The 22641-nt window shown below is 42.3% G+C and overlaps 1 protein-coding gene across 3 annotated transcripts in view; it reads right to left on the bottom strand.

The window, feature by feature from the left end:
- The window catches only part of LOC103246597 (S-adenosyl-L-methionine-dependent tRNA 4-demethylwyosine synthase TYW1), a 266737-nt gene that overhangs the window by 147316 nt on the left and 96780 nt on the right, over window positions 1-22641 (bottom strand). For all 3 annotated transcript variants that reach the window (XM_073012657.1, XM_037990534.2, XM_037990535.2), the window contains exon 12: window positions 9343-9520. In XM_073012657.1, coding sequence (XP_072868758.1) covers window positions 9343-9520 — 178 coding nt within the window. The remainder of the gene's footprint in view (window positions 1-9342; window positions 9521-22641) is intronic.

The raw sequence follows: 22641 nt of genomic DNA, 5'->3' as shown, positions 1-22641 counted from the left end.
ATACTCGGGAGGCTGAGGCACGAGAATTGCTTGAACCTGGGAGGTGGAGGTTGCAGTGAGCCGAGATTGTACCACTGCACTCAGCATGGGAGACAGAACGAGACTCCATCTTAAAAAAAAAAAAGTCCATCTTGGCCAGGCATGGTGGCTCCCACCTGTAATCCCAGCACTTCGGGAGGCCAGGGTGGAAGGATCACTTGAGCGCAGGAGTTCAAGACCAGCCTAGCCAATATAATGAGACCTCGTCTCTGAAGAAAAAAAAAAAAAAGTCAATCTTACCTCAAGTAATTAATGGGTTTTGCCTTAAAGTATATTTTGACCAACATTACTTAGCCTGCCTTTCCAAAGGTGAAACTTCTGTGTTTCATGTCTTATCTCACATACTCGCAATGCCACCATAAAGTAGTCATTATTATTATCATCATTTTACAAATGTGGGAAGCGGGCACTGAAAAGTTATCCTCCAATGTCAGAAAGACACTAGGAGATCCAGTCAAGATTCAAATCTAGATCTTTTCCAGACCAGAGCCAAAGCTTTTTGCCACCTCTCTACACTTTCTCTCTCTCTCTCTTTAGCCCATGCAGACATGCATGTTTCAGAAAAGTATTCCACGAATTCAAAGACAGGAGAGAAAATTAGATTTTAAACTTCATATGTTTAGTGCAAACAAGATAGGCTGGGGGGCGGGGAACTTCTATTGAAAGAATCAGGCAGTATTTACTTCTGTTGAAAGAAACTTCTATTGAAAGACTCAGGCAGTATTTACTTCTATTGAAAGAAACTTCTATTGAAAGAATCAGGCGGTATTCAATCTTCATTTCATTGTAGCTGTTTTCTGGAACCATTTTGAGCTAACACATACAAGAAAACTGCATGTTTATTAAATTTCACTCATCTCTTCAAACATATACTATGCACCTAATATGCAAAGAGACATCCAGTTTATGGAGGTTCTCTAAAAGATGTGGTGAATGCCTCAGCAAAAACTAAAGAAAACAAAACACAAAGCAAACAAAATAACAGAAACACAGAAGCAGCAGAGAAAAGAGAATAAAGTTCCTACAGTTTCAAGAAAAAGGTGTTCGAAAGTAAATGTACACAGGGACGAAATTGGAAGCAGGAGGTGAGTATGAGAAGTTAATCATGTCATAGTTAAATGCTGAACACAGCTCTGTCTTCTTATGATAAACCTGCCAGCAGCTAAAAAGCTTTAGATTTACAGTACTCACCAAAAAAGAGCTATGAGATTCTAAATGTAAATTTTAAAATAATATAAAATAGATGATTATGATACAAAACAATTAACGTGGACTAAATATGAAGCGAAGAGTTCATGAGTCTACAAATGACTACAGATTTGACTCTGAACTCTGGCACACTCATGAAGTGGGAGATGCTGTTACAGGATTCGAATGTCCACAAGGTAAGAACAAACCAGTTCTCTGAGGTTCCTCAGAGGGAAGAAGCTGTTTAGTGTTGGGAAACATCCTCCTCAACAACTTCCTTGCTTTACAACACGATGCCATACAGAGATCTGCTTTTACCAAGGTGTCGTCAGCATCACTGCGTGGAGCGATGTATAAGAAATGATTCCATGGAGTCTTCTATCGCAGCAGTAACATCAGCTATGATGAACCTCTCTGACTGCAAAGCTGAATGCACAGATGGTACCGTGCTCTGGAACAAAGTTCTAAACTCACATGTCTACAGGGACCAAGGAAATAATGTGAGTCGAGCAAGTCACTTTTAAGTCACTTTAAAATTCTTTATGTATCAAAATGCAGATTGCATATGAAACACACATGAATATTCTCTCTTTACTCAAAAGTGCTTTGTGCACCAAAATGCAGACTGCATATGAAATACACAAGAATAGTCTCTCCAGCCAGGTGCAGTGGCTCACGCCTCTAATCCCAGCACTTTGGGAGGCCAAGGTGGGCAGATCACCTGAAGTCGGGTGTTTGAGACCAGCCTGACCAACATGGAGAAACCCCGTTTCTACTAAAAATACAAAATCAGCTGGGCTTAGTGGCAAATGCCTGTAATCCCAGTTACTCTGAAGGCTGAAGCAGGAGAACCACTTGAACCCGGGAAGTGGAGGATGTGGTAAGCCGAGATCGCACCATTGTACTCCAGCCTGGGCAACAAGAGCGAAACTCCGTCTCCAAAAAATAAAAATAAAAAAAAAGAATATTATCTCCTCACTCAAACGTTCTTTGTGCACCAAAATGCAGATTGCCTATGAAACACACAAGAATATTCTCTCCTTAAAGTGATACGCTTTCTTCCATTTTTCTGGGACTATGTGGCCTCTCAGTCTTCCTTTCACTATTTCACTTTTTTAGAAATGGTGACAGGAATTTCTCTGCTATAGGAAAATCAACCGTGCAATTCCTCTGACAAGTGGCAGATGACACTCAGCCTCAGGGCTGAAGAAACAGCAAGACGGGAGGAGTATGGGAAACTGAAAACCACAGGGCTTCCTGGAAAAGATAACTACTCCTTGGCTCTTGACAACTTTTGCCAGATCATCTTTTCAAAGTCAAAAGTCTAGATTTTACGTAAAACCTCTTGATTTTTCAATGTTTGCTCCAAAAAAAAAGTGGTAAATAGGTATAGGAAAAGCAAAACCTACTTCTTACCAACTGAGGGTTTGAGACCTCTGGGCTTAAGGAGAAAATTGATTGTATATCATCTGGGCTAGTCACAAATTATAATCATTAACTGAGTTCCTGAAGAACACTGAGCCCTAGTAAGTTCAAGGTTATACTCCTTGACAAGTGTGGTCTGCTGTGCTGTATGTAGACTGCAAATATGGCCGTCGACTCCTCCTGTCCCAGTACCCAAGTGCCCCTGCCCTGTAGATCTGAGTGCCCTCTCATTGACTTGAAGCTCTGCCATGTGACTTGCTTTGGTCCATGGGAAGTGAGCAAATGTGATACAAGCAAAGGCTTGAAAGATGCTCGTGCATTGGAGCTTGTCCCACTCGCCGCTCTTTGAAACCCAGCCACGCTGTGATAAAGTGCGGCACAGCTCTTGGGGGATGAGAGGCCACGTGAATAGCGGCCCCCGGGTCCCAGGCCAGCCCATCGTCAATCAGCCAGCCCTGGCAGATCCACCCAGTGAACAACACTGAGACCAGCAAAAGACTTCCAGGTTGATCTGCAGAGTTATGAGCTAAATAAATGATTGTTTGTTAGCTTGAGGTGAGTGGTTGCAGCAAAAGAGAACTGACACATGTTAAAATATATCAGTACTTTCCTATCAAGAAATGGCTTTTTTCTTGTCTAATCACCACCAGGCCTATTAACATGAAGTGCGTTACACATTCTTGTCACTTTTATTAACCTCTGACAAACAAAAGCATAAAGCTACTCAGAGAGCAAAAGCTTTCTCATTTGCCTAAGGTGTTTGCTTCTATACAGCAACCACAACCAATATCTGGCTCTCCCAAAACTCCTGGAGGACCACTCACTGTGAAAACTACTCTCAGGGGCAGAACTGTCAGTAAAGAGTCTGATATAATTAGACTCTGTCTGTCCCCACTCAAATCTCATGTTGAATTCGTAACCCTCAATATTGGAAGAGGGGCCTGGTGGGAGGTGGTTGCGTGATGGGGACTTCCCCCTTGCTGTTCTTGTGATAATGAGTGAGTTCTCACGAGATCTGGTTGTTTAAAAGTGTGTAACACTTCCCTTCCCCCTTCGTTCTCTTCCTCCTGCTGTGTGAAGATGTGCCTGCTTTCCCCTTTGCCTTCCGCCATGATTGTAAGTTTCCTGAGGCCTCCCCTGCCATGCTTCCCGTACAACCTGCAGAACTGTGAGTCAATTAAACCTCTTTTCTTCACAAATTACCCAGTCTCAGTTAGTTCCTTATAGCAATGCCAGAACAGACTAATACACAGTCATATGCTTTGGAGCTGGAAGGAAGACTGAAACCCTTTTAGGGAAAGGTTTAGTACCCTGAAAAAGCCACTAGCCTGAATATAATACAGACAATTGACAAAGTCTAGATTGCCCTCAAAAGATACCAGAGTACAGGTGGTATTGCGGTTACTTAGAGGAAAAAAAAAAAAAAATTCTAATTAAAAAAATAAATAGGCCACCAAACCACCCAGAGAACAGTATTACTTCCTAGTGTGTGTGTAAGCTCAAAAGTCCCTCCCAGGTTTAAAATAAACCTACCTACTGTCAAGCTGCCCTTCTTGTTTCTCTCCTCTTTCTTTAATTCTTACAGTGTGCTCAAAGATGAAATGGCTGCAAGAGGCTCAGCAAATAGCTGAACTGTATGAGCTGACTTACTGTACAGAATTAGCATTATCGACATTAAAGGAAACTTCCAAAATACATGGCTTCTGTGTTCTATTAGTTAATCTACAGCCTTATTTTTCTGCAAGAAACTAAGACACCAGAGACAACTGGTATTCTGATTCCTCCTATTCATAGAAATAAGTAAGATTATCTCCTCTTAGAAAACTTTTTCTTTCTGTTTTCTCTTGGGATACGGGGGTTTGCAGGGAGCATCCTTAGTTTAATTCAGAGAGGCCTCAAGTCCAGAAAGTATTACTTTAAAAGTAAAGGCTGTCTGAACACTATCTTGTTTCACTACTCTACAGTCCAGAGTATTTGAAACTTGTGGTTTTATGACACATCATAGTATCTAGCATGGCAATTCTCATCATTCTGTTTTTGAAGTTTTTTCTAGATAATTCAAATCTTTCATTGGGAAAATGTGGGGGTAGGAGGGTCGTCTTATACTTAGGACCTCCTAACATTTGGACATACATTATTCCCAAGCCAGGAGGACTGCTCTGTTTCAGAAAAAGGTAAGCTGAAAGATTATGTCCTCAACCCAGGTATACCAGACTCGCATTATCAGAAATTCTTCCCATATCCTAGCAGTAATCTGTAGACCTCAGACTCGCTTTTGTTCTTCTTTTTCGAGATGGGTATTTCAATGGATAACAAAGACGTGCCCACTTTTTGAGATCTGAATCTAGAATGGCTACTTTCTGCATATTCCCTCTTATGTCAGGGAAGGACATACCCTAAAAGATGCAACACAGTTTGCATGGCTATTCCCTGAAGCACAGCACCCTTCATAATACAAGCTTCAAGGATGCTTTAAAAATCCAAAAGTATAGGCCAGGCGCGGTGGCTCAAGCCTGTAATCCCAGCACTTTCGGAGGCCGAGGCAGGTGGATCACGAGGTCAGGAGATCGAGACCATCCTGGCTAACACGGTGAAACCCCGTCTCTACTAAAAAATACAAAAAAGCCAGGCGAGGTGGCGGGCGCCTGTAGTCCCAGCTACTCGGGAGGCTGAGGCAGGAGAATGGCGTAAACCCGGGAGGCGGAGCTTGCAGTGAGCTGAGATCCGGCCACTGCACTCCAGCCTGGGCGACAGAGTGAGACTCCGTCTCCAAAAAAAAAAAAAAAAATCCAAAAGCGTAACTGGGCGCAGTGTCTCACACCTGTAATTCCAACACTTTGGGAGGCTGAGGTGGGCAGATCACGAGGTCAGGAGATTGAGACCATCCTGGCTAACACAGTGAAACCCCCGTCTCTACTAAAAATACAAAAAATTAGCTGGGCATGGTAGCAGGTGCCTGTAGTCCCAGCTACTCGGGAGGCTGAGGCAAGAGAATCACTTGAACCCTGGAGGCGGAGCTTGCAGTGAGCCGAGATCGCGCCACCGCACTCTAACCTGGGCAACACAAGGAGACTCCATCTCAAAAAAAAAAAAAAAAAAAAAAATCCAAAAGCATAACCTCTATTTCCTAAGCATTCCTTCTTTCTTCATGATTCCTGATAGAGTAAACCCATCCACTTTTTAAACACTCATTTTCAGGATCGGAGAAGTTTGCTACTCTTCCTATTACCCCAATCCTGCCACCTCACTTCTTCCTTTTTGTCTCCCTCCTCATTTACCAGTCAGGTTTAGTAAATGACGAAATATTTCTACGGAATCATAGGCCATCCTATCTCTTTCGTTTGTTGAAGATGGCAATCGAGGCTAGTATGAACATCTTGTGGCATTCCATGATCCCTCTGCAGGCCTGAGAAGACTCACCAGCAAAAGAGGGTAAGAGAGACTCAATAACATCTACCAAATGTGCCCAGCATTTTGCTGGATGTTTTCGGGTAAATATCTTATATCATACTCTATAATTTTCCTCAATCCATGATGGCATTCACAGACAATTCCATTCATGATCAAACAATGAATTTTCTCTGGTTATCATTTTGCAAAAAAGTACTACATCCTACAACTAACAGATTCCATTCTTTTTGGGGGATGTATGCCTTTAATTTAAGACAGAATCCCTTTTTTTATGCATATACCCCAAACATCACTCTATCCCAATGTCCCCCACATGAGCCATGTGAAAATTCAGGGATTTAAAACCCAACTAAAGTTTTTAAAAACAGAAACAGCAACCCTATGTAAAATAGACACATCGACTTCTTAAAAACTTTTTAACTTCACCTTTTTATACAACTTCAAAAAGTAATAGCTTAGCTATCTTTATGATAATACACTGATTTTCATATTATTGCCTGGTAGCTAATAATTTTAATCAACTCTTCGATTTCCTATGACATTACATTTCAGGCTGGGTTTCGTGGTTCACACCTGTAATCCCAGCATTTTGGGAGGCCGAGGTGGGTGTATCACTTGAGGTCAGGAGTTTGAGACCAGCCTGACCAACATGGTGAAACCCGTCTCTTAGCTGGTGTGGTAGCATGCGCCGGTAGTCCCAGCTACTGGGAAGACTGAGGCAGGAGAATCGCTTGAACCTGGGAGGCAGAGGTTGCAGTGAGCCAAGATTGTGCCACTGCACTCCAGCCTGGGCGACAAAGCTAGACTTTGAATCAAAAATAAATAAATAAATAAATATTTCAAGCTGACTGTGTGTATGTGGTCAATCTTTCTAGAAATAACCATGGTCTTCATTTTTTGCAAATATTTTCACCTTTTTTTCACATCTTTGACAGAGCAGGAGCACTGTCATGTCAAACAAACCCTCCCACTTTAAGTTCCAGCTCCCTTTCTAGCTTTAGGCATTTCAAGGAAATCACTTCCAACTACAAGCAGCCAGAAACAGCAGACAGTAAAACACAGATAAGATCCCTGGGGCACAGAGGGAGGTCGGGGGAAAGTCTCTTGGGTAACTGCCAAACTTCACCCTCATACACTGGGCCCCAGTAAAACAGTGGGCCTTAATAAGCACGTTCCTTTCCCTTCAGGTGCAGTAAGATAGGGAAGCTAAAAGCTGACTCGAGGGTATGCCTGCAGCTGCAGAAAGTGGTATGGGAACAGGCACACACCTCTCCCTCCTAGATAAGCACAACAAAGAGACACAGAAGCAGTCCAGGCCTCTGATAAACTCTCGCACCCTGAATCCTTCAAAATCCTTAGTCTGTAACAGAGTGTGGCTTCTGACCTAGCTCAGTGAGAAGTCCCTCCCAGGTTCAAAATAAACCTGTTAACCTTTAAGCCACCCTTCGTGTTTCTCTCCTCTTTCTTTAATTCTTACAACCTTACTTTATTGGCCAGTGTTTAGGAAACAAACTTGAATTCAAAAAGATCTCTTTTTTTCCCTATTTCCCCAATATTTCACTACCCATGTACTGAGCACCTACAGTGCACCAGGCAAAAAATGGCACCAAGATAAATAAGCAGAGGTCTTGATCTCAAGGAACTTGCAGTCTAATGGGGGAAAACACCAATAAATAACAGACGAGTAAAACTGAATAATACTTTTGGTGCTACAGCGTGTGCCTAGTCCCAGTATGACACAAAAACAGGTCATTTCCCCAGAGGCCCCAGGAGATGCCTTTGACCATCCCTATCAGGAGAGCCCTCCCTTAAGTCGTCCAACCCAACCTCATCATCCTACCACCTGAACCTGACCCTTCCTTACAAGAGCCCTCTGCTGTTATGGGGCCTCATAATCCTAGCAATCAACACGGCTGGAACCTTCAGTGTAATTACCTAGTCCTCTTCTCCGCTAGCCTCTCAGAGCCAAACAAGCAGTTTGCCAATCGTACCTAGCAATCCTTCAACAGCATCTTTTTTTTTTGGAGTCAGTGTTTCGCTCTTGTTGCCCAGGCTGGAGTGCAATGGTGCAATCTCAGCTCACTGAAACCTCCGCCTCCTAGGTTCAAGCGATTCTCCCGCCTCAGCCTCCCAAGTAGCTGGGATTACAGGTATGCACCATCATGCCCAGCTAATTTTGTATTTTTAGTAGAGATGGGGTTTCTCCATGTTGGTCAGGCTGGTCTTGAACCTCAACCTCAGGTGATCCACTCGCCTCAGTCTCCCAAAGTGCTGGAATTACAGGCATGAGCCACCACGCCCAGCTTAACAGCATCTTTTTTAAGACTCCCTCATTCCCACTGACTTGCTTCCACCCTTATAACTCTGACCTAAGCAAACATCATAATCTCCTATCTAGGTTCCTGCTGCTTCTTGTCTCCCCCATTGTATACCACGCCAGCAGACTGCTCTGCAAGAAGCAAGATCTTTCGAAAGGACCGCATTTGAAGTCCTAGACCATCTAATCCCAACCTTTCCAACTTGACTTCCACCTGCCACTCTCACACACTCTATGGTCTAAATAAACTATACTTACATAATGGTTATCACAAATACCACAACTCCACGTCTTTCTCAGGAAGTTACTTTTTAACAACAATATAGTTTCCTACCTTCTCAAGTACTAGTCCCAGACATAAAGATAAAAATTAGGCCAGGCGCAGTGGCTCACACCTCTAATCCCAGCACTCTGAGAGGCTGAGGCAAGAGGATCACTTGAGGTCAGGAGTTCGAGAACATTTTGGCCAACATGGTGAAAGCCCATCACTATTAAATAAATAAATATTAGCTGGGCATGGTGCCAGGCACCTGTAGACCCAGCTACTCAGGAGGCTGAGACAGGAGAATCCCTTGAACCTGGGAGGCGGAGGTAGCAGTGAGCCATGATCGCGCCACTGCACTCCAGCCTGGGAGACAAAGTGAGACTCTGACTCAAAAAAAAAAAATTAAATGACAGCTTCTCTGGAAAGTTTTACCCTGCCTCTCCCATTTGGAAAAAAAAAAAATTCATTCTCTTTTGAATTCCCCTAGCGACGTATCTGTGCCTCTAGTCTTTTTACTAATGTTTGTCCCTAATAGAACAGATTTTGAAAAGCAGGACCATCTTCACCTCCCAAAGCCCGACATTTGTATGTTGTAAGTAATCAATAAATCCTATTTGATGGCATTAATGCCTATTAGTTTTACTTTGCAGTGAAACATAGATTCACGCAGCATCTCTCCATAGGCTGGAGAACTCACCTGATTTCCGCAGGAAATTGTGCATTTGTGACCAGGAAGCTGGAGATTTTACTCTGGTGGAGTAGCTTCAAAAACCTGTTGATCTCTGGGTACATTATTGGTTCTCCCACGAGGGACAATGCACAGTGCTTTACCGTCATTCCTTCTTCAAAGCGCTCTGCTTTGACGCCCGGTACTCCTGCAGAAATACAGTGAGAAGGACCCAGCTACATAGGGCACAGACACAGGATGTCACTCACATTTTTCTTAATGATGCTTTGATTTTATAGAGCAAATTCATTTTTGATACCAAAGAATACAAAACAAAGGCCAAAGGACAGGGTGGGACTAGAATTACCAAATCAGAAAAATCAGTCAGTAACCTCATTCTTAGTTTTGGTACCAGTTAAACTACATCAATACAAGCAGGCAAAACTAGCTTTGTTAGCTAATTATTTGGGATGCAGAATAAGTCCCTTTGCATAATTTGCTTAGCTTTGTATTCTTTCATGTTGATCTAAGAAAATGAACTCAGTATATCTGCATAAGAATAAGCCTCTTCTAGACCAATCATTCCTCAAGCTGGGAAAGTAAATGTAGTTGATCCAAAACTGTATAGGAGAGAAAAAGAAGAGACCTAATCATTCTCATCTTTGGCTTCATCCTGGAATACTTCATATTTCATACTGGAATCACCTGAGGAGCTTCAAAAAATACTGCCACAGGCCAGGTGCGGTAGCTCACACTTATAATCCCAGCATTTTGGGAGGCCAAGGCAGGAGAATTGCTTGAGCCCAGGAGTTCAAAACTAGCCTGGGCAATATAGTGAGACCTTGTCTCTACTAAAAATTAAAAAAAAAAAAAAAAGGTAGCTGGGCGTGGTGGCACACACCTTTGGTCCCAACTACTTGTGAGGCTGAGGTGGGAGGATCCCTTGAATCTGGGAGGTTGACGCTGCAGTGAACCACAATCGTGCCACTACACTCCAGCCTGGATGACAGAGCAAGGCCCTGTCTCAAAAAACAAAAATAGGCCGGGCACGGTGGCTCACACCTGTAATGCCAGCACTTTGGGAGGCCAAGGTGGGTGGATCACTTGAAGTCAGGAGTTCGAGACCACCCTGGCAACATGGTGAAACCCTGTCTCTACTAAAAATGCAAAAATTAGCTGGGCGTGGTGGCAGGCACCTGTAATCCCAGCCACTCGAGAGGCTGAGACAGGAGAATCTCTTAAACCCAGGAGGCAGAGGCTGCAGTGAGAGGAGATGGTGCCACTGCACTCCAGCCAGGGCAACAGAGTGAGACTCCGTCTCAAAAAAAAAAAATACCGCCACCTAGGTCCACCTCCAAAGAGTCTGTCTCATCAGAGTGGGTGCAAGCCTGGGCAATGAGTTTTGTTAAAGCTTCTCAGATGATTGTTACGTATAGCCAAGGCTAAAAGCCACTGCATGAAACCAGAGGGCCCCAAACCTGTCTGCACGTTAGAAATCACCTTGGAATCTTAAAATTCCCACAATCCAGGCTACAGCTCAGATCAACTGAACGCCAATCTCTGGCAGAGGGGTGTAGGCAATTCATAGTTTCCAAAGCCCCTCAGGTTATTCCAATGTGCAGGCAAGTTAGGTAGCCACTGGCATACACCACTCATTCTAGTTGGACACTGGAATTACCCAAAAAACGTTTAAGAATGCCAACGTCCAGGCGGTATCCCAAACACATTAAATCACAGTCTTTGGGGAGGGGCCTCAGGCATCAGGATTTCTAAGGGGCTCTCCGTGTGATTCCAGCATGCAGCTTGGTTTGACAGGCACTACTCTTGACTCAATGTAGAAGGCAATAAGAGATACGCTGTTCTAAAAGTCCTTCAGTCTAACAGAGAACGTGAAAGACTTGTGTAAACAGGCAAAAATACATATCCTAAGAACACATGGACACATAGAGGGGAGTGACACACACTGGGGCCTATCAGAGGGTGGAGGGTGGGAGGAGGGAGAGGATCAGGAAAAATAACTAATGGGTACTAGGCTTAATATCTGGGTGATGAAATAATCTGTACAACACACCCCCATGACATAAGTTTACCTATAGAACAAACCTGCACTTGTGCCCCTGAACTTAAGAGTTGAAAAAAAACAAAGAAAAAATATATATCTCCTTGACTCCTGATAGTTCTAAATCAATTATTTCTAGGTTCCTTTTGAAGAATATATTCTCTCTGCAGGATAAGGATTCCTCATGGAGCTTGGGCCTGGGGGAGAAGCGTGTTCATGTGTCTTCTCTGACTCTTATTGGCCATCTTTGAAATATAACTTTCTTAGCTGTGAACGGTAAGTATCTTGAAGAATTTTTGTTGGGATTAAATGAGATAATGCACGTGAAGGCCTTAGCGGAGTGTCTGGCACACGAAAAACGTTCATTAAGGATTTGCTATTATCCCAGTCACTGTCACCTTAACAACAATAACGAAGAACGTGGACAAAATAAAGTTGAATTTCACTGCTCAGTTGTGCCTTAGTTTTCTGAAAGTGATTTTATTTTACCATTCTGCCAGACCCTGATTGACTTCACTAGGGATAGCACCACCTGTGAGGGGCCGGCAAAGAGATTCAGAGCCAGTGAACGAGACGTAGGGGCTGTTGTTGTTATTGTTGTTGAGACGGAGTCTCACACTGTTGCCTGGGCAGGAGTGAGATGGCGCAATCTCAGCTTACTGCAACCTCTGCCTCCCGGGTTCAAGCGATTCTCCCGCCTCAGCATCCCCAGTAGCTGGGATTACAGGTGCACACGTCCACGCCTGGCTAATTTTATTTTATTTTTTAGTAGAGATGAGGTTTCACTATGTTGACCAGACTGGTCTCAAACTCATGACCTCGTGATCCACCCACCTCAGCTTCCCAAAGTGCTGGGATTACAGGCGTGAGCCACCGCGCCTGGCCAAGATATAGGGTTTATTGAAGGGACTCACAAACAGGGCAGTCCAGTGGCAGTGGGCTGGGCAGGAGAACCACAATTGCTTGTAAAAAAAAAGCATGCAGTTTGGCTGGGCATGGCAGCTCATGCCTGTCATCCCAGCACTTTGGGAGGCTGAGGAGGGTGGATCACTTGAGGTTAGGAGTTCAAGACCAGCTTGGCCAACATGGCAAAACCCCATCTCTACTAAAAATACAAAAATTAGCCAGGCATGATGATGCACGCCTGTAGTCCTAGCTACTCAGGACGCTGAGGCAGAAGAATCGCTTGAACCCAGGAGGTAGAGGTTGCAGTGAGCCGAGATTGCGCCACTGCACTCTAGCCTGGGCGACAGAGCAAGACTCTGTCTGGGGAGAAAAAAAAAATCATGCAGTTTATACAGCATTTCACTTAGTACTCCCTGGCCCCACTAGCAATCCCCACCAGGCACCACTTTAACCCAAAACAAAGGGCTTTGATCCCCTGTACGACCTGCATTCCATAGGAAGGGCTAGGGGTTCAGATGTTCCTCATAGATAGAGAATGAGGTTCTCTCATTCTGTTGCCCAAATAAACCCTTCACAGAAAAAAAACAAAGAGAATGAATCCCCAGGTTGGCCACTCCTGGATGTCCTAGTTCAGAGCTCAGAACACACATTCTTCTTAGAATATACAGTCATTCTCCAGGTATGTTTAAGTTAAGGTATTGGTGTCAGGTGTGCTTGACACACACACACACACACACTCTTTCTCCCACACCTTAGAAATAAGAAAGTGTAAGTAACGTGAAAAACACACTCAACATCACTAATAATCATTTGCAGAGAAACACAAAATTAAAATTACAATGGGATATCATCTTATACCAGTCAGAATGGCTATTACTAAAAAGTAAAACAACAGATTTGGCGTGGATGCAGAGAAAAGGGAACGCTTACACACTGTTGGTGGGGATGTAAATTAGTTCAACCTCTTTGGAGAGATTTCTCAAAGAACTAAAAATAGAACTAACATTCAACCCAGCAATCCCATTACCAGGTATCTATCCAAAGGAAAAGGAATCATTATATTAAAAAAACACCTGTACCCACTCGTATGTTCATCGCAGCACTATTCACAATAGCTGAAAGTCATGAAACCAACCTAAGAGTCCATCAATGGTTGACTGGATAAAGAAAATACGGTACATATACACCATGGAATACTATACAGCCATAAAAATGAACAAAATCATGTCCTTTACAGGAACATGGATGAAGCTGGAGGCCATCATCCTAGGTGAACTAAAAAACAGAACATCAAATATCACACGTTGTCACTTTTAAGTGGGAGGTAACCAATGGGTACACATGGACCTAAAGATGGAAATAATAGACACTAGAGACTCCAAAAGAGGATGAGACGGGGTGAGAGTTGAAAAATTGCCCAACAGGTACAATGTTCACTATTTGAGTAATGGGTATGCGAGAAGCCCAATTCCCACGGTACACAATACACTGAAGTAAAGAACATGCACATGTACCCCAATACAAAATAATAAATAAAATAAAACAGAAAGTGCAAGTAAATACCCAAGAGATCAAAGCAACAGACTACAGACCAAAATGAAAACAATCTAAGCATGACAGGTGATGCCTTCTTTTATGACTATCTAACTGCAACTGTAAGAATGTATTTCATGTCAGTATTTTTGGATGGATGAATAATTTTTTAGGTTATTGAAATCTAAGATCTTAACTCAAGTAAAACAAGGTTTTTAAATAAAATTTGATCCTTAAGCTCATTCTATGTTGCTAAGACAACTCAGCATTAAGCATAACATTTGCTTTTGGAAAAGCATATCATTAACTATAATCCCCCCTCCACGAGCAGATGAGTAGAAAGGCAGGTTGAACCTGAACTCCAAACCCAACCTAAAACTCAGAAAGTGGAAGGAGCATCAGTCAGGCCCTGGCCCCTGGGATTCAGATGCACTGGTTCACACTTGAGCTCTACCGTGAAGCTAGTTTTATATCCTTGGTCAAACCTCTCTCACCCTCTCCAAGCCCATTCCCTAATCTTTAAAATGGAGATTTTACACACACACACACATACAGCTATTATAACAATTAAATGAAACAAGCTACATGAAATACTTAATGGGGTGCCAGCCCCAGCACATAATCATTCAAAACGTGCTGGCTGCAAATGTTTTCATTTTGTGAACTGAAAAATAAATTCAATGATTATTATTATTTTTTGGACAGGGTCTCCCTCTGTCACCCAGGCTGGAGTGCAGTGGTGTTATCAAGCTGACTGCAGCCTCAATCTCCTGGGCTCAGGTGATCCTCCCACCTCCGCCTCCTCAGTTGCTGGGACCACAGGCATGTGCCACCACACTTGGCTTTTTTTTTTTTTTTTTTTTTGAGACGGAGTCTCACTCTGTCGCCCAGGCTGGACCGCAGTGGCTGGATCTCAGCTCACTGCAAGCTCCGCCTCCCGGGTTCACGCCATTCTCCTGCCTCAGCCTCCCGAGTAGCTGGGACTACAGGCGCCCGCCACCTCGCCCAGCTAGTTTTTCGTATTTTTTAGTAGAGACGGGATTTCACCGTGTTAGCCAGGATGGTCTCGATCTCCTGACCTCGTGATCCATCCGCCCGTCTCGGCCTCCCAAAGTGCTGGGATTACAGGCTTGAGCCACCGCGCCCGGCCTTGCCACATTTTCTTAATCCAGTCTGTCACTGATGGACATTTGGGTTGGTTCCAAGTCTTTGCTATTGTGAATAGTGCTGCAGTGAACATACGTGTGCATGTATCTTTATAGCAGCATAATTTATAATCCTTTGGGTATATACCCAGTAATGGGATGGCTGGGTCATATGGTACTTCTAGTTCTAGATCCTTGAGGAATCGCCATACTGTTTTCCATAATGGTTGAACTCATTTACAATCCCACCAACAGTGTAAAAGTGTTTCTATTTCTCCACATCCTCTCCAGCACCTGTTGTTTCCTGACTTTTCAATGATCGCCATTCTAACTGGTGTGAGATGGTATCTCATTGTGCTTTTGATGTGCATTTCTCTGATAACAGCCTCTAAACTTCTAATGGAAAGGGTTCCTGGAGAAGAAAGAAACAGTCCACATGAGACACAGGACATTTCCAACAGCAAATCTATAGTGCTGTTTCCCATTATCTCACACTCATACACACACACACGCACGCATGCACAGGCATGCGCACGCACACACACACGATCTGTTCTCTTCATGGTGCCCAAATCTTAACTCTTTCACAACTAAACTCTGCTTTGTTATTCTAGTTCTTTGGTTTTTTTGGTAAAGCAAGTTTTCTGACATTTTTCTTTTTCTGAACAGCTTCCTGATCTTGGATAATCACAATCACAGTCAGCAGATTAACTAACAAGCGTACTTCATCTCATTGAAAGATGACAAAGCCAGAACTTAAGATTCTAAAAATTTTCATCCTAATGTCATAGCGATAAACCAAATAACACACAAATAAACACAATGTAATGCTCGGTATCTTCCTATTTCTTAAGTTTGGGCCGATCAGAAATAAAACATTCTCTTCTTTCTTCTCATAACAATGCAGTTCCTGGCCAAAAATCTTCCCAATGACCCGTCCTGACTAAAAGTCATAAATAATACCTGTTTGATATAGATGCTCCACTTGAGGTTTTTCATAAATAAGTTTCAGAAAACAATTAACAGGTGTTGTTCTCTTCCCCACCTCCACATTTTCTTTATGATGTGTATGTTAGCATACCTAGTTTGTGAAAACCATCTGTTGGAGATCTTTATTTCTTGCAGTACTTTGCTTCTAGCTTAAAGTATAGATAAAAACACCTAGCAATAAATGATGTCTTTTTCACCTTTGCAGCTTTAGTACCGAGGACGTTCCGGACCAAGACGGTGTAATCACTTGGTGTTTGCTGAACGGGTGGAAAACTGAGCTAAAGAAACCTCTGTCCCATTTTCTGGGAACTATTTCTCCCTGCCATGGTAGTACTTAGAAAGGGGCGGGCAGCATTTTGAATAGACACTGAGTGGCACTGAAATTCTGACCCGCTTTTAATCAATGTAAAGTTAATTTTGTATGTATATAAAAGGAAAGCTAATAACGGTCAGGAAAAGAAAGATATTTTTATAACTCAGTGAAATAACTGAGAAGACAATGACTACCCTCAGAATTAAGAACACAAAAGAGAAGCATCAAAAACATCAGGAATGATCTTCCAAAGCTGCTCAGGACTGGCCACTTAGCTCCAGTTGGGGAACTCAGACAACAAGCAACAGTCCCCACAGCCAGTTCCACCTTACACACAATTGAACCAGACCCAGGACAGACAGCAGGTGTTGTTTGTCATAGGGTGGGAACTCACACTAGAAAGCAAAGGCCTCTCCAAGCCAGAGTGAGGGAGATAATTAATGAGCTAAGAGTGGACCTCCAGAAAGAGGCCAAAGTAGAGATACCGGGAATATCATGAACTACGAAGGAAATGCCTTCAAGCCTTTGAAAATAGCCTATAATTGCCAATTTATACAATAATTCTGTTCCTAAGCATTTCTGTTTAAGCCTGAAATTTGTATTCCCATAGATACAGTATTATTAAAATGAAAATTAAGGCCAGGTGCAGTGGTTCACACCTATAATCTCAGCACTTTGGGAGGCTGAGGCTGAAGGATTGCTTGAGCCCAGGAGTTCGAGATCAGACTGGGCAACATAGTGAGACCCCCACATCTACAAAAATGTTTTTAAAAATATTAGCTGAGTTTGGTAGTATGTGCCTGTAATCCCAGCTATCTGAGAGGCTGAGACGGGAGGATTGCTTGAGCCCAGGAGGTCGAGGCTGCAGTGAGCTATGATCATGCCATTGCATTCTAGCCTGGACAACAGAACAAGACCCTATCCCTACACGGTCTTTTTCAGTTGAAATTACTTGCTGCCAAGAGAACCGAAAATACAATCAATATTCTGAAGTACTAAATTTCTATAATGCTGTCAAAGTTATCATTTTAAAAGAAATCACATAACATTTTTTTCTTTGAAGTGTTACAGACTACCACCAGTTTTCCAGAAGGGCTCTGGATTCTTACAAATTATACACTTTATCCCTTACTAATTAGGGTTTTTTTTTTCTTTGCTATTATAATTTTACAGCAAGATTTACTATGACTATTACAGCATTAAGACGGATTTTCAAACACAATGGCTTGTTTAACCTAACTTGGAACACAGAAAAAAGCATTAAACAAAACCAGGGCCCAAAAATTGCAAATTAAGTGATCTCTCATTCATTGTGAAAATGTAAAACAAATGAGAGCCAGGCACGGTGGCTCATGCCTATAATCCCAGCACTTTGGGAGGGCCAGCCAGAAGGATTACTTGAGCCCAGGAGTTCAAGACCAGCCTGGGTAATATTAGGTGGATATCAAAAATTTTAGGTGGATATCAAAAATTTTAGGTGGATATCAAAAATATTAGGTGGATATCAAAAATCTCTATCAAAAATTTTAAAATTAGCTGAAGCGTGGTAGCATACACCTGTAGTTCCAGCTACTTGAGGTGGGAGGACCACTTGAGCCCAAGAGGCAGAGGCTGCAGTGAGCCAAGATTGTGCCACTGCACTCCAGCTTGGGCGACAGAGTGAGACCCTGTCTCCAAGTAAATAAATAAAGTAAAATAAAATAAAAATAAAACAAATGAGGCTCCCTTATGCCTATGTGCTGACCTGTCTACACCCTCCGCACCTTCAAACATGCACCTGTTTTCTGCTAGCTTCAAGAAAAACTGCTTTGCTAACCTGAAGAGCATCAGTGCACAAATATCAATCCGTTCCACTCTGAAAACCCTTCCAGCAAATTTGTTGCTGATTAAACACACTAATGTTTTGCTGACATGGTAACATGTTATCAAGTCAATCCATTCAGATATGAAAAAAAAAAATCCTTTGTAGGAATTACCAGGGTAAAATAGGTATTGTATAAATACCATTTTTAAGAGTGAAATTGGTGGCAGTTGTTGAATTTCTGGGGATCATTCCTTCTTTCTTATGCATTCTAATGCCTACTCAGGATTCACACATCCATAGACATGCTCTATTCTTTCTCTCTGCTATCCTGCATCCTATCATCCCTCAAAAGAATCTAAATTTTTTTTTCAATCTTTTTTTTTTTTTTTTTTTTTTTGAGACAGTCTCGCTCTGTTGCCCAGGCTGGAGTGCAGTGGCACGATCTTGTCTCACTGCAAGCTCCACCTCCTGGGTTCACGCCATTCTCCTGCCTCAGCCTCCAGAGTAGCTGGGACTACAGATGCCTGCCACCACGCCTGGCTAATTTTTTTGTATTTTTAGTAGAGATGGGGTTTCACCGTGTTAGCCAGGATGGTCTCAATCTCCTGATCTCGTGATCCGCCCGCCTCAGCCTCCCAAAGTCTTGGGATTACAGGCGTGAGCCACCGAGCCCAGCCGAGAATCTAAATTTTAAAACTTTTTGTTTTCCTTGCATCATAAGAACCCATAGACAAACCATTTGAGATGCCTGCTGATTAATGTAAGTCTAAGGTCACTGCTGGACACCCCTTTCTGCACAGGACAAGTCCCTCAACAGCCCCGGCAGACAATGAAAAACACGTGCTCACAGAACTCACCTAACACATTTTATTAACATCAACAAAGTCTACCTTATGGTTTATTCATGACATATTTCCATTTAAAGTGCATTTGCAAAAACACTCCTGTCAGAAAAATTACTGTCAAAACTCAGATCGTCATTCTGTATGACGGACATCTCAGCATACAGAAACGAAGGTGTCTCCTCCTCAGGGCAGGGCTGATTCCTCCTCACACAAACTGCCCGAGACACAGTTCATTCAAGGAGACTCCAGGATGTCCAGGAAACACACATCCTCAGTCATCATCCCATTAGCTCCTTAAGCACTAACTCAAAAATCAACTTCATATAAAAATAAAAGTACTGGCATGTCCTGCTTCTGATATTACTATCTGTGATGGTTAATTTTATGTGTCAACCTGTCTGGGTCACAGCGTCCAGATATTTGTTCAGCCATTATTCCGGATGTTTCTGTGGAGGTGTTTGTTGGATGAGATTAACATTTAAATTGCTGGGCTTTCAGTAAAGTAGATTGCCCGTCATACTGTGGATGGACCTCACCCAATCACTTGAAGGCTTTAATATACAAAGATTGACCTGTTCCAAGCAAGAAGGAATTCTGCCAGGAGAATGCCTTTGAACTTGAACTCCCACTCTTCTCTGAGTCTCCAACCTGCCAGTCAACCCATGAGATGTTGAACTCACCAAGCCTTCACAAATTCGTGAGCCAACTCCTAAAAATGAACAAATGAATCTCAATCTCAGTCTCTGTTTCTGTCTCTCTCTCCCTTCACACACGCACACACATACACATACACATACACATACACATACAAACATACACATACACATACAAACATACACATACACATACACAAACAAACATACACATACACACACACACACATACACATACAAACATACACATACACATACACATACAAACATACACATACACATACACATACAAACATACACATACACATACATACACATACACATACAAACATACACATACACATACACATACAAACATACACATACACATACATACACATACACATACACATACAAACATACACATACACATACACATACAAACATACACATACACATACACATACAAACATACACATACACATACACATACAAACATACACATACACATACAAACATACACATACACATATACATACAAACATACACATACACATACACATACAAACATACACATACACATACAAACATACACATACACATACATACACATACACATACACATACAAACATACACATACACATACACATACACACATACACATACACATACATACACATACACACACATACACATTCACATACACATACAAACATACACATACACATACACATACAAACATACACATACACATACACACACATACACATACACATATACATACAAACATACACATACACATACACATACAAACATACACATACACATACACATACAAACATACACATACACATACAAACATACACATACACATATACATACAAACATACACATACACATACACATACACATACACATACAAACATACACATACACATACACATACACATACAAACATACACATACACATACACACACACACACCCCCATTGGTTCTGTTTTGCTGGAGAACCCTAACACACTCTCCAAAGCAAAATAAGACTTTGCCTTGAAATTTATTAAAAAGACATATAGCTTACTTGAAGATTGATAACCAATTATTAACTAAACCAACAATGAGTTAGGAAAAGCCAGTCAAATTCCAGATATGGGGCTTACTAGTTCTTTACCAATAGTTTCATTTAATTTTCCAAAACACTGGTAACAGATGCTGCTATATTCAATATGAGAATGTAATTTGTACCCCTACATCCCGCCATCGAAAAATGCTTGAAACTAAAAATCAAGAGAAATTAAAATAATCATTAGCATCTTTGTAAATGTACAAAAAAAGTCAGTCCACACACAAATATCTACAGGTCAACTTTCCCTAGAAAATTCATAAAGCATAAAAGTATAATTATTGACTTTTTTTTTTTTTTTGAGATGGAGTTTGGCTTTGTCGCCCAGGCTGCAGTCCAGTGATGTGTGAACTCAGCTCACTGCAACCTCTGCCTCCTGGGTTCAAGCGATTCTCCTCCCTCAGCCTCCCAAGTAGCTGAGATTAAAAGGTGCACACCACCACGCCTGGCTAATTTTTGTATTTTTAGTAGAGATGAGGTTTTACCGTATTGGCCAGGCTGGTCTCAAACTCCTGACCTCAGGTGATCCACCTACTTCAGCCTCTCAAAGTCCTGGGATTACAGGCATGAGGCACCGCACCTGGCCTATTGACTAATTATCTTTTACAAATTACTATTGATCTTGAACCATTATTTGCATAACTCTTCTCCATTTCTCATAAGAATGAGAAATAGGTATGAGCCCATTTTTTATACTGCTATAAAGAACTGCCCAAGATGGGGTAATTTATAAAGGAAAGAGGTTTAATTGACTCACAGTTCAGCATGGCTGGGGAGGCCTCAGGGAATTTACAATCACAGCAGAAGGCAAAGGGGAAGCAAGACACCTTCTTCCCAAGGCAGCAGGAAAGAGAAGTACAGAGCAAAGCGGGAAGAGCCCCTCATAAAACCATCAGATCTCGTGAGAACTCACTATCGCGAGAACACCATGGGGGAAATGGCCCTCATGTTTCAATTACCTCCACCTGGTCTCTCTCGACACAGAGGGATTATGGGGATTACGGATATTAGAATTCAAGATGAGATTTGGGTGAGGGGGACAAAGCCTAACCACATCAAGAGGTAAGCAGTATTATAATATTATGAATGAGTGGCCAGAACAGACCAAATTTCCTTACATGAAAGAATCACCTGATCTTCAGAATGCTAATTACTGAGGTTTCTAAAGACTCCCATATGTGCTATTAATACCATAAGAGCGCCTATATTAAAATAGCCTTGGCTGGGACTATTTTTTAATGGTTGCATATGATAGGAAAGAATACAGGAGAGAAGGAATCACCAGTGGTAGGCAGAGACCAGAGCATACAGATTCAACAGGGAACCTAACAAATTCCAGTTCATCACCTACAGCTGTAGATTTATGAAACCATCACATGTACAGTAGTGATTCTCGAAGTGTGGTCCCCAGTTCAACAACATCAATGCCAACCAGAAACCTGTTAGAAATGCACATTCTCGGGTGGCTCACACCTGTAATCCCAGCACTCTGGGAGGCCAAAGAGGGCGGATGGCTTGAGTCCAGGAGTTCAAGACAAGCCTGAGCAACATGGCTAGACCCCATTTTTACAAAAAATTAGCCAGGCATGGTGGTCTGCGCCTGTAGCCCCAGCTATTCAGGAGGCGAGACTGAGGTGGGAGGATCATCTGAGCCTGGGAAGTGAAGGTTGCAATGAGCCAAGGCGGCACCACCACACTCCAGCCTGGGCGATAGAGCGAGATCCTGTCCAAAAAATAAAAGAAAGAAAGAAAAAAGGCATACTCTTGGGCTTACTGACCCAATCTCTGGGAAAGGAAACCAACAATCTATGTTTTAACAAGCTCTCCAGATGATTCCAATGCATGATAAAGTTTGAGAACCAGTGATCTCCAGTGAAGTCCAATATTTGTTAATATGAGACAGAATTAAATTAGGAAATTCAAAAAACGGAGTGGTTGAATTTTTACCACATCACTATGGATTATATGGAAGAAACTGTT

Source organism: Chlorocebus sabaeus, chromosome 28 (genome assembly GCF_047675955.1).
Source record: "Chlorocebus sabaeus isolate Y175 chromosome 28, mChlSab1.0.hap1, whole genome shotgun sequence".
NCBI classification, from domain to species: Eukaryota; Metazoa; Chordata; class Mammalia; order Primates; family Cercopithecidae; genus Chlorocebus; species Chlorocebus sabaeus.
Note: the sequence above shows the minus strand (reverse complement) of the source record. Positions and strands in the feature narration are given on the sequence as shown.